We start from the raw sequence: 13502 nt of genomic DNA on the forward strand, positions 1-13502 counted from the left end.
CGTAAGTATTTACGTCGCCTATCACGGCAAGCAAAAAAAAAAAACAGCGTACGCAAATGGCGGCGGCTACGGCGGGCCTCCCCCCCAGCAGGATTCCGGGGGGGAGGCCCGGATCACCTCCCCCCTGTCGAGGATTGCGGGGGGAAGGACGGAGCACCTCCCCCCCCACCGCGAATCACATCCACGAAAAGGTAAGTGACTTTCGTACATCCCTCGTTGACTCAGCCCTTCATCCTTCCAAGGTTGATAAAATGAGTACCCAGCTTGCAGGGGGAAAGGTAGTCACGACTGGGCAAGGCAATGGCAAAGCACCCCTCTATAGTCTGCCATGAAAACGCCAGTGTAAGCGGCGTCCCTCTAGGGGTCAGTAATGACCCAGTGCTTGCACAGGAGGAACCTTTCCTTTCTTTTTGTTTTAATTGGAGAACTCCATTGCAAAATTTGAAGAACTGTGAATTTTGAAGGATAACTGAGCTTCAGTTTGCATATTGGTTTGAATGCAAAATTAGGTAGATTTGCATGAACATGCGAACGGAACAAATTTCTCTCCCACCCCTAGTATATTTTGCAATCATACAAACAGGTTTTTGGCTTATAGAAAACCATTCCGCATGTTGTGGCATCATTTCCTATTGATATGTTCAGAGCCGGCATTCAAACTCATCTGTAGGAAGCTGAGAAGAAAACACTGAAGTGGATTCCTGTGATCGATTCCACCACCGCCTCAGAACAGTCTGGACCTATTCCAACAAAGAGGAAAACAAATGATAGATATGTCAAATGGAAAAAGTGTCTCATGCGTAGAACATGGAAAAAAGAATGGACACAAATTTGTCCATTCTTTATCCTATACCATGGTCAGCAACTAATTTTTAAGAAGTAAAATATTTGAGTTGAGCAAGGACTCAAGAACCAGAAGCATTCATTCCACTGACTGACTCCTTCCTCCCAGTAATGCAAATAATTAAGGCTGCAATCCTAGGCCCATTACCTGTGAGTAAGGTTCATTGAACACAGTGGGACTTGTTTCTGAATAAACATGTATAGGATTGTGTGTTTAGTGACAATATTCTCAAACTGTGGAGTAAGCCTCCTTAAGCAGTTCCTAAGTGAGCTGTCAGTTCCTGAGGGATCCTCCCCTCAACTACCTGCTTTCCCATTTCCACAGCCCTGAGACTTGGGGCTGATCTACATTGCGCCCGCCATCACAATGAATTTGGTGTCCTGTCAGGTTAACACTCTTGCATTAAAACGTGATTATTCACACTCACCCATTTTCCCCGTTGCAGTGCTTCATCGAATGCGCAAGCTCAGTTCACACTCGAGTGCTGTGCTGTTTTCCTGCTGTTTTCCTGCGTGCGCTTGTCTGATCTCAGAATTTGGGGATGTCAGAGAATTTCTCCACGAATCTCGGGGAGGCCGAATGCCAGTGCATTCGGCTCCCCGAAATTGGTGGAGAAACGGTCTGCCACCCCCCCCCCCAGGACGGGACTTACCTTGCTCGAATGTCCCTGGCGGCGGCAGCTCCAGCGACGGTTCGGCGGCGGCCGGTCTTCCGACCGGCTGCCACCGCCGCCATTTCCAAGTAAAAACAACAACAACAAAACAAATGTGATACGCTACGTAAAGATTTATGTAGCCTATCACAGCTAGATTTTTAAAAAACCCTGTGATAGGCTACGTAAATCTTTATGTAGCCTATCACGGCTGACTTTGAAAAAAAAAAAAAAGCGCGTACGCAAATGGCGGCGCCCATGGGCGCCGCCATTTGCATTCCTTATTTTGGCACGTGCAGTCTACGTAAACATTTACGTAGACTACGGCGAAAATAAGGGGAATGCGCCGCCATTTGCGTATGCGCTTTTTTTTTTTTTTAAAGTCAGCCGTGATAGGCTACGTAAACATTTATGTAGCCTATCACGGCTGATTGCAGGGACGCAAACGGTGGCGGCTATGGCCGCCGCCATTTGCGCATCCCGGCAGACGATGAGGTTTCGCGGCCGGAGGGAAGGGGCGCCTTCCCCCGGCCAGAATTTCGGTGGGGAGGGATGGGGCGTCTCCCCCCCGGGCCAGAATTTCGGGGGGAGGGACGGAGCGCCTCCCCCCCACCATGAAGCAAGCGTCGGGATCAGGTAAAGGGCTTTCGTCCATCCCTATCTCGGATGCTAAGCGGGGTCGGCCCCGGTCAGTAGTTGGATGGGCGACTGCCTGGGAATCAGGCTTCCTGCACTGAGCAGGGGGTTGTTGTATCCCCTCAAATGAGATTAAGTTTTACCCCTCCTATCCCCCGCTCCGGATGTTTTTTTTTTTAAATTAAGGCGTTATCCTCACAGACAGAATCGGGGCTTCTTCGTGACATTTTTTTTCTAATTGAGGCATGATCTTCAAAGTTTTGAAGTTGTAAAGCATGTCTTCTTGTCTTCTTCCGGCTACCAGAATCAGAAGGGATTCAGAAGACAAGAAGACATGCTTCACAACTTCGAATCTTTGAAGATCATGCTTGAATTAGAAAAAAAAACATCGCGGAGAAGCCCCGATTCTGCGAGGATAATGCCTGAATTTTTTTAAAAAACATCTAGAGCGGGGGATAGGAGGGGGTAAAACTTAATCTCATTTGAAGGGATATAGCAACCCCCTGCTCAGTGCAAGAAGCCTGATTCCCAGGCGGTCGCCCATCCAAGCACTGATGGGGGCCGACCCTGCTTAGCTTCCGAGATCAGACAAGCGCGCGTGCGCATCCAGCCCTTTGCTTGTTGCTAAGGAGACAGGGGCTGCTGAGGAAGCTATGCGATCGGTAGCCGGAAGAAGACATGGGGCCGTCGAGAGCTGTGATTGGACAGGAGGCAAATACAAACACCGCCGCATATGGACAGGCAGGTGAGGGGACTACGACTGGATATGGTAGCGAAGGCGGAAAATCAGAGCACATTAAGGGGAAATCCCCTTAGATATTAGGGTATTGAAAGTGGGAGCACGGAAGTGGGAAATTCTGTTTCCAATTCGAGGCGGCTACTGCGTAGTGTGAAAGGTGGGTGGTGAAACCTCACTGGAAGCGAAAAAAGGCGGTGAGTGTAGATCTAGCCTTGGACAGTTGCATGTCGCCATAACAGCTGTCTTGACAGAGTGGTGTGGGGCAATCAAACTGCTCTGATATTTGTCACTGAGCTGCCTCCCTTCCCTGGGACCTCTTTTCTTGAGGTCTTTAAAGACAGTTCTGGTGTATTCTGAGAATCCCTGAATGGAGTGTATAAATGTAATTTTAAAAATGTATAACTATATTGGCCAAGTTTAGATGCTCAGCACAGTGAAAGACATTCCATCCTGATGAGTTAAGAGTTGGGTTATCTACCCTGCTCTCAGACCACTCACTAAGCTCATTTTCAAAGCAAGGCCCCAAATCAATAGTATCAGAAACAGGTATCAGTTACTGTACCTCTCTATCGAAAAAGCAGAACATGACTGACACGATGAAACCCTGCAAAATAAAACCGGGATTTATTTATTTATTTTAGGTTTGGATTTGATATAAACAAGATACTTAATAACAGTCATGTTCAGAACCAGAATTATAAACTTGAGGCTGAGCCAACTGTTAGGGAGGAAACATTTTTAGCACAAAAGAGGGCCCTAAAATGTTGTCTGGATTACGCTCAAAAATTTACTCGTCTTTTTTTTTTTTGGCCCTATTTCACTGTTCATTGTAGTCCTGTTAGACTTTTGCTCTTGTGCTGTTATTTATCTGAAAATGTAGGCCTTCTTCTTCCCAGCTTCTGACAGTATCACTAATCTGCCTTGGCCATGTGACAAGGTCATGGTGGGCGGGGGGGGGGAGGAAAAACTGAAGGCAATTGAAGGAGAGGGCAAGTGATTAGAACAGCAGTGTGATTAGAAAAAAGGAGAGGTCTTGTGTGGGGGGGGGGGGCAGAGGAGATGGCTCCAAAGCAGCAGCTGACCAGGACTTCAAAAAAGCAGCTTCTCTGACACAATGTCACCTAAATGTCAGGTACTGAAGGAACCCCTCAATGAGTGGCAGCTACTGGGGGCAGGTCACACTTCAGCTGTGCAACTGTGCCCATGGTTTGAACAGGGGTTACACAAATACTTTCACCCACCCCTGAAGAGTAGGGATGGCAGAGAATTCTGCCACGGATCTCAGGGAGACTGAATGCCAGTGCATTCGGCCCCCCGAAATCTGTGGCGGAACAGTCTGCCCCCCCCCCCGTGGATCCCCCCGGGACGAGACTTACCTGGGGTGGATGTTCCGGGCGGCGGCAGCTCCAGCGGCGGCTCTGGCTGCAGCTGGTCTTCCGACCGGCCGCCGCCGCCGCCATTTGCAGGTTTTTTGTTTTTGTTTTACACCCACGTGATAGGCTACGTAAGTTTTTACATAGCCTAAAACGTCTGGGGAAAAAAAAAAGGCGTACGCAAATGGCGGCGGCTATGGCTGCCGCCATTTGCGTTCCTTATTTTGGGCCGTCTTAGTCTACGTAAATAATTACATAGACTAAGGCGGCGAAAATAAGGGGAACACAAATAGCATCTGCTACGCTATTTGCGTTCCCCTTATTTTCGCCGTCTTAGTCTACGTAAATATTTACGTAGATTAAGTTGGCAAAAATAAGGAACGCAAATGGCGGTGGCCGTAGCTGCCGCCATTTGCGTATGCGTTCCCCCCCCCAGGGCCCTCCGCAGCCGGAAATCCGGCTGCGGACGGCTCTGGCCTGGCCGGCTGCTCTGCAGAGCTGCCGCGGAGCACAGCCGGCCAAGGAGGATTCCGGGGGGGAGGAACGGAGCACCTCCCCCCCGTCCAGGATTCTGGGGGGAGGGACAGAACGCCTCCCCCCCCCATAAACATAATCCGCGAACAGGTAAGTGATTTTCGTACATCCCTACTGAAGAGTGCTAAAAGGGTATGCATTTTTCCAGGTGAGAAATATATGTGAAAATTCACATATACACCCATGAATAATTGTAAACTGCTGAGACAGCTTTGACTATTGGGCAGTATAGAAATGTAATAAATGAATGAATGAATGAATGAAATGTCAGCGCAGCCCTACATGAACTACACTGCAGATATCAACTTGAGAATTCATTGCGGAGTGCAAATTTAAACAAAAGGAAAAACTGGACTACATTCTGCCAGGCTGGTGTTGGGTAAAGAATGGATTCAATTTTGTCCGTCACTGATATTGTTTGCATTCCTATACCAGCTGTAAATTGCTCATGCATCTTGAGACTTGATACCTGAAAGTGCATAAAGAAATGCATGACGTAGTCATAAATCTTTCCGGCAATATGGCCACTTGGTCGCCAGGGAAACAGCAGGAATTCAATGCCGAGAAGTGGCACTAGTATGAGGGTGGCTCTGGCAGCCTTCATGTAGGTACTGAGTTCCGCCTGGTGGGTGACTCTTAGTTTGGTTATGAGAACTCGAACGATGTTCAACAAGAAAAAGAGATTCACCTATAAGGAAAGGAAATTTCCTGGTCAGATCATTTTGGTAATTATATATTACAACATTTACATCTATGGTAATGCTGTAATACAAGCACTAAGGCAAACCTGCAGGCACATGCCCAGTGTGGCCAGGTGTCTTCTTATCTACCAGACCACCTGGTATTTTAAGAGTTGCCCAGGAAAGCATCTGGTTTTGATCTGTCTGATACAGAACACAAAGGATGACAGGAAAGGAGACAGCTGCTGATCCAACTTTCTTTTCCATTTTAATGCCGTTAAGCCAGGGAAAGGCAAGCCAGCAGAGCAGTTAACCTGATGTGGTCTGCCTGCCGCCAAGTATGACTTATAACTTCAAATGCTTCTGGGTAGGGAGGGAAATGACGTTGTTTCCCTTTGCTTTACATTGTAAAAGGTGGGTCCTTTCTCAGTGTTCAGCAGGAAATAGTTCTTATCTCCAGTCAGCTAATGATAAGAGCTTTTCTCAGACCTGGGAGGGGAGGTGGGACATGGGAAGAAAGCTGCTGAGTGATTGAGTCCGGCTTCCTTCTGAGGCTTGTCCTGCACAGGCTTTCCCTGCTTACTTTTGAGTAGCCATGGAGAGGCCTGTCCTGCTTACTTCTGTGTAGACATGCTGTTCATGCTTACTTCTGAGGAGACCTGCAGAGGCTTAGTATTTGGGATGCTATTCAAAAGCGCTGTTGAGGGATTCAGACTTGCTTACTTCTGAGTAGACATGTGCAGCCTCGTCCTACTTGCTTTACTCATGATTTTAATGGGATTTAGGGAAGATAAGTATATGAATTCTTGAATTTCATGGGGGGAAATTTGTCGAAGGGAAATTGAAGCATGATCTGGATTATCCTGGGATAAATTAATTGAATAAGAGAACTGATTTAGGTGACCTGGGGTGGCCTAAAATTAATTTAAGAATCTTGGGGGTGATTTGGATGGGAAATTAATTTGCTTGTCTTCTGTGATGTCCAACTTTTAGTAATTCTCTCCCAATCTGCATATCAGCATATGTATATTTTATGTAAATTGGCATCCCCTTTTGGTCTCTTTTTTAGTGGTGCATGCCCTCTTTTTCAGCAATACATAACTGGCCACCCTACACAAACCCTGAAATTTCATGTTCGCAGCACTGTGACTATATGGAGATGGGCACCAGAATTCAATGTGAAGAAAAAAGATAGAAAAACACAGCAAAAACTCAAGGTCAAACAGATTAATATGCTTTAAAGTTCTTGAAAGTGTTTAATAATATTACTATTTACATGTTTTTAAAATTATAATACTAATACTAATGAAGCAGTCCCATTGGCAGTAATACTGGAAGCAGCAGGTTTTCTTCTTACTGAGCAGCAGTGTTGGTTACCTGTTGCATATTTTTCTTTGTATTTCCAGAATTATAAGGAGGAGAACCTTACCTTTTTTTTCTTAAAAAAGAGAATGTTAAAAATTTAGGGAAGGGGCGTAGAATATTCCTGGTTGGACTGGACCATCAGTATAGGAAAAAAACAAAGTCAGGCGAAGAGTTCGCCTGTAGAACCAGAGAGACAAGGATATCTTCCTCACCCCTTGAAAGTAGGGATGTACGAAAGTCCCTTACCTTTTACGAAAGTTGATTCGCGGTGGGGGGGAGGCGCTCCGTCCCTCCCCCTGAAATTCTGGCCGGGGGGGAGGTGTCCCGTCCCTCCCGCCGCGAATCTTGTCCTGCCGGGACTGCAAATGGCGGCGGCCATAGCCGTCGCCATTTGCATCCCTGCAGTCAGCCGTGATAGGCTACGTAAATCTTTATGTAGCCTATCACGGCTGAGTTAAAAAACAAAAACAAAAAACTGCGCGTATGCAAATGGCGGCACCCATGGGCGCCGCCATCTGCGCTCCTTATTTTGGCACATCTAGTCTACGTAAACATTTATGTAGACTACGGCGAAAATAAGGGGAACGCAAATAGTGTAGACGCTACGCTATTTGCGTTCCCCTTATTTTCGCCGTAGTCTACGTAAATGTTTATGTAGACTATCACGGTATTTTTAAAAAATCTAGCTGTGATAGGCTACGTAAATCTTTACGTAGCCTATCACGTTTTTTTTTTTTTAAACTTGGAAATGGTGGTGGCGGCAGCCGGTCAGAGGACCGGCCGCCGCCGAACCGCCGCCGCTGCCGCCAGGGAGATTCGCCCAAGGTAAGTCCCGTCCCGGGGGGGCAGGGGGGCAGACCGTTTCGCCACCGATTTCGGGGGGCCGAATGCGCTGGCATTCGGCCTCCCTGAGATTCGTGGCAAAATTCTCTGACATCCCTACTTGAAAGGGATTCATCCTGCCATGGTTCATGCGTTCTCCCCAATCTAAGTCAGTCATGGTCACCTGAAATGTTTACATAGGAAGCTACTGAAGGCATTGGTCCCGCTGTTTCACAAAAGCTTCAACCAACTTCTTTTACATGAGATTTAAGATTATTTATCTGCCAAATCTAACTTCCTGTTGTGTTCCTTGTAGTGTTAGATAAGGTACCACATATAATCCATGGTAACAGCTTCCTCATCCTCTACTCGAGGGGTAGGGAACATATTTTGACCTGAGGATCAAAGTGGCTTCAGACAAATGTGTTATGGGGCTCGTTCCAGCAATGGGCAGGACAAACTCCTCAAGTTTGCTTAGCTGAACACAATCTTTAATCCTTCACATAGGATTTAAGATAATTTATCTGCTTCATCTAACTTCTCTTGTACATCCAGCAGTATGTCTTTTTTCCCTAGGGTAAAATTAACACTCTTCCCACTTCCCTTTTAAATGTGGAATAATCTTTAGAACTTTGCACTTCAGTGCTCTCCCATGTATTTTGGCTTTTTAACTCATTGATCTAGTCTGAAGGTATTTTAAAACACAGTGCCATTGCTGAAAGGGAACCCCAGTTTTCAATTAGAGGACAAAGAAACAGATGAGTAACTGTCACCATGGGTGACAAGTAGTACCTTATCTTCCTACGCTGCAAGGTTGCAGGTTAGAAGTCCACTCTGTCTTGAATTTCTTTTGCCTTCTCACCACAGGCATGGTCTGAATGGAGTCTGAGCAGCAGCAGTCATATCCTCAGCAGTGAACAGTGTGATCATCCTGAGTTTCTGACAGAACATGGGCAGGCAGAATGCTGCACTTTTCCTCTGAATCTGTAGTACTAATCATACCTCTATCATATCACTTCTCAGTCATCCCTTTTTCTTTACTCAAAAGTCAAAAGCTCCAAATGTTTTAGCTCCAAAGCCTGTGATAATTTTCATTGTCCCTTTTCTTTCTCAGTCAGTTCCAGCTCTATGACACATCCTTTTTTAGTTTGAATGACTAGAACTCCCAATATTCTCAATCGTGGCTGCAATATACTTCTATAGTATTTATTTAGAGTGCAATCTTATGCATGTTTAGACAGAAAAAAAACAACTCCTAGAACTCCAGCCTACCCCAGCCAGCCATGCTGGGAGTTGTTTAAACAGAAAAAAAAGCCCTACATGCATATGCTTGTACCATTGTTTTAACTAAAATGTTGACAATGTATATTTGTCTGCTTTCTATGTGTTATTGTTTCTTGTTGTGTAAGTCACTTTCGGAAAAGCAAGATGCAAATTTAATAAATGATCGTTCCTTGGTAATCTTGTTTTCCTAGTTGCTTGTTTACTAAAAGTAATCAAAAACTCATATGCTATAAAATAAAATTATGAACGATGCTATGATGTGTGTGCCATTTTATTTTCAATCTCTTTCTTCATAAATTCAGCCAGTAGCTGGGACCCAATCGCTACCACCCCATGTATGTGCCGAAATGGCTTTCACGTCATCACAAATTGTGATATTTTGTTCTGCCCCCTCTATCTTGTTTCTCTCTGTGTGTTTTAGGGTGGGGTTGGAGGGAAAGGCTGCGAGGAGGAGGAGCTGAACCCCGCCCCTCCATACCCAAATGCATGTGCAGAGCTTTCAGTCCCAGCCATCGAGTTTGACTTTTTCACTGTCACAATACTGATGTGATGCATGTATCAATATCCAAATACTCTACAACAAACTTCCAAATTCAAATGTAGTGTTCATTCATGTTTGCAATGTAGTGAATTCTGGGTTCTAATGCACACATAATGGAATATTAGACTGTTCCTTGCACATACATGTAAAAATCAGGAAAACTATATTTAAAGAGGAATAATCTTAAAAGAATCATACCAACAGAGCAGTGCAAATAGGCCCATGGATGATATATAATAGATGAGTCTCTGAACTGATCCAGCAGCTGCAGGAAAATAAATTAGCATTAGAGAAGAACTATTTGTTGTTTCTCTCCTAGGGATGGCAGATAAATCTGAACAGAATCAAATCAGTTTGGATTTTAATGAATCTGACTCATGGATTCTGCAGTGGACTGGCTTTTCCCCAGTCAGGTGGATTCTGTGGACTTGCAGACCATCTTTTTAACTTTCCAGAATTCTGCGTGAATTTAGTTATAGAAATATCCACAACAAACAAAAACAAAAACTGGCTGAAAATGCACATTTCCCCTATAGGCTAAAATGTGAAAATGCACATTTGGGGGGATTTGTGCATTTTTGCTAGTACAAATATGTTCAAATGTGAATTTGCACAAGTGCAAATTTGCAAAATTTGGAAACTACCCAAATCTGTTGGGTATCTGTTGCTGAGCAGATGACGCAACAAAAGGTACCTGGCATTCATGAAATACAGATGGAATGGATTTTACAATCCGTACATCCCTACAACCTGCACATCTCTACTCTTCCCTACTAACTTCTTTAACAAAGGTAGCAGGGAGGATCATCATTATCATCACCATCACCATCATCAAATTTCTTAGCTGCCGTTCTCTTTAAGAAGTCCCAAGGTGACTTACATCAAAATGATTAAAACATTGAAAATATAAAATAGCCAGAAACAATTTCGATTAAATTAGCAAAATAATAAAACAACTCAAACATGAATACAGAATGAAAAGCTCATCATATGCTGCCTCGAGTGCCATTTTTGGTAGAAAGGCAGGGTACAAATAAATAAATAAATGCCTTTGAATGCCTGGGAGTAGAGGAAAATCTTGGCCTGGTGATGAAAAGATGACAATGTTGGTGTCAGGTGGTCCTCATTGGGGAGAGCATTCCATGTGAGGAGGCCACCACTGGGGATTCCCAAAAACTGAGGGACCACCTTGTTGCTGGCTTGCAAACCTCCCTTGGAGGAGGCACTCTGAGGAGAGCCTCAGGTGTTGATCGCAGTGTATGGGAAGGTTCATACTAGGGAAGCTGGAGAAATCCGAAACAGATTCAAATTACTTTAGATTTCTATGAATCTGGACCATGAGTTCCATACCAGATCATAATATTCCAAATTGTGTGGATTGTGCAGACTCGCAGGCCATTTTTTTAGTTTGCATAATTGTACGCAAATGTAGTTGTAGGAAAGTAAGGAAGTTGGTGGAAAATACCCTAAGAGAGGTGCCATTCAAAACACACATACACAACATTTTGAATGTCTCTCATCTCCCTTCAGCCTCCACTGCGTAGCACTCTTCCCCCCCCCCCCCGTGCTCTGCAGGAATTGTTATGCTGAGGTAAGGAAAATATGTAAAATGCTACATGACAGTGAAACTTTCATAAATTTGCAGTGAACATTTTGGCATACTTTTCTGAAGGGTGGGGGGGAAGTGATTCTGCGAATGAGTGGACAATGGAATGAAAGATGCCCGACAATCTTGAAACACATAAGGAATGGATTAAACAAAACCCGTTCATGCCTAGCTCATAGTGGGAGAGGTGTTCTGCCATCGTTGTTATTGCAGACCTGACTGAGCCATATAAGGCTTTATCGGTCAAAACCAGCACTTTGAATTGGACTTGGAAATGTACAGGCAGCCACCACAAGTGAGTCAGAATCGGTGCTATATGCTCGGAACTTCTGGTCCCTGTTATCAGTCTGGATGCTGCATTTAACACTAGCTGCAGTTTTTGAACTGTCTTCCAAGGCATCCACACATAGAGAACATTGCAGTAATCAAAACTTTTATTTTTGACTTACTTGTCATTGAAATATATGGTTCTTGCTACAGCATACATGCAGGCAGGAAATAATGGGAATCCTGTGAACAGAATATTATGCACTTATTAAAAATCCTAAACAAAACGGAGCTTTATTCATTCAGCCAAATAACCTAAATGTATATGAAGAACTCATGAGAAATGCCAGGTTGGATGAATCAGAGGTCGGAATTAAGATTGCTGGGAGAATTATCAACAACCTCCGATATGCAGATGATACCACCCTAATGGCAGAAAGCGAAGAGGATCTAAAGAGCCTCTTGTTGAGGGTGAAAGAGGAGAGTGCAAAAGCTGGTTTGAAACTCAACATTAAAAAAACTAAGATCATGGCATCTGGCCCCATCACTTCCTGGCATATAGAAGGGGAAGAAATGGAAGCAGTGACAGATTTTACTTTCTTGGGCTCCAAGATCACCGCAGACGGTGACTGTAGCCATGAAATTAAAAGACGCTTGCTCCTTGGGAGGAAAGCTATGGCCAACCTAGACAGCATAGTAAGAAGCAGAGACATCACCTTGCCGACAAAGGTCCGTCTAATCAAAGCTATGGTTTTCCCAGTAGTAATGTATGGCTGTGAGAGCTGGACTATAAGGAAGGCTGAGCGCCGAAGAATTGATGCTTTCGAACTGTGGTGCTGGAGAAGACTCTTACGAGTGCCCTGGACTGCAAGGAGGTCAAATCAGTCCATCCTAAAGGAAATCAACCCTGAGTGGTCATTGGAAGGACAGATAATGAAGCTGAAGCTCCAATATTTTGGCCACCTAATGCGAAGAGAAAACTCCCTGGAAAAGACCCTGATGCTGGGAAAGACTGAAGGCAAAAGGAGAAGGGGATGGCAGAGGATGAGATGGCTAGATAGCATCACGGATGCAATGAATATGAACTTGGGCACGCTCCGGGAGAGAGCGCAGGACAGGAAGGCCTGGCGTGCTATGGTCCATGGGGTCACGAAGAGTCGGGCACGACTGAACGACTGAACAACAACAACAACATATGAAGAACAAAAACAAATACTCGAGAAGGTTGTATGCTTTAAGCTAGGTTGATGTGAATGTCTTACATTTTGATTAAAAACAGACTTGATATTCCAAGCTAGGCAACATAAATTCTCATACATAGCATAAGGTTCTCGGCATCTAAGCCAAAGCATCAAAGAAGTAAAATGCCAGTGGGCACAACAGGACACAGAATTCAGTTCTAAGTACTTAGCGTATTGAACACGGGACCCAAGAGCCCTGTGGTACATGTGTAGCATGCTTATTTGCAGGAAGGAGATAAATTCATACAGAGGATCCCATTAAAAAAACTGTTGTTTTTATTTTAACAAGGACTCGATGCAGTTCATTAATTTTTGTATGATTGGGAGGAGGAGGAGGAGGCGGAGGAGGAGAAAAATAGCATACCCCATCCAAGAAGGTAATACCATATTAAAAGCTGTTTCTTTCCATATTCATTTACCACAATGACAGTGTGCAGGTAAATGCCTTCACAGAGCATCCAGAAGTAATTGCAAGTCATGAAATAAAGGTGGAAGAAATGAGGCACTTTACATCCAACCTATGGGGAGTGGGCAGAAAGAACATACAGTAGGCTTTATATACATTTCAAATCATGTGTATTTTCCGTAATAAGCGTACTTATAAGCTGATTTAGCAACAACTCAGATGTGAAGAGAATTTCCCTAAACTATTTTGATATCTTTCCTTTCCAACACGGCCTTGTCAGCCACTGTTCTATGCCACCACCATTGCTAGACTTAGCTATACCAGTGATGCCATCCTACTGGTCAGTGTATTCAGTGCAGATCTATGTATTGCATATGGGCAGCTCACAGCCCGAGAGCCACACATGGCCTGAAGCCTCCCTCCCTAGCTGATTTGCTTCTCCGCTTGGCTACCCAGGTGTTTAGCACTGGGCACAGTTGAGGAGCACACCAAACTGTGTGCTTATCAGCCAT

The 13502-nt window shown here is 44.7% G+C and overlaps 1 protein-coding gene across 1 annotated transcript in view; it reads right to left on the reverse strand.

The window, feature by feature from the left end:
- The window catches only part of LOC146358602 (calcitonin gene-related peptide type 1 receptor-like), a 45920-nt gene that overhangs the window by 1833 nt on the left and 30585 nt on the right, over positions 1-13502 (reverse strand). The window contains exons 8-13 of the mRNA XM_084829887.1: positions 12949-13102; positions 11526-11586; positions 9669-9735; positions 5248-5466; positions 3434-3475; positions 158-740 (exon numbers count right to left, since the gene is read on the reverse strand). Of these exons, the coding sequence (XP_084686013.1) occupies positions 642-740; positions 3434-3475; positions 5248-5466; positions 9669-9735; positions 11526-11586; positions 12949-13102 (642 nt within the window). The 3' untranslated portion in view covers positions 158-641. The remainder of the gene's footprint in view (positions 1-157; positions 741-3433; positions 3476-5247; positions 5467-9668; positions 9736-11525; positions 11587-12948; positions 13103-13502) is intronic.

The sequence above is a fragment of the Heloderma suspectum genome, chromosome 1, assembly GCF_057233095.1.
Source record: "Heloderma suspectum isolate Gila_16-S chromosome 1, 16-S_ref, whole genome shotgun sequence".
Lineage (NCBI taxonomy): Eukaryota > Metazoa > Chordata > Lepidosauria > Squamata > Helodermatidae > Heloderma > Heloderma suspectum.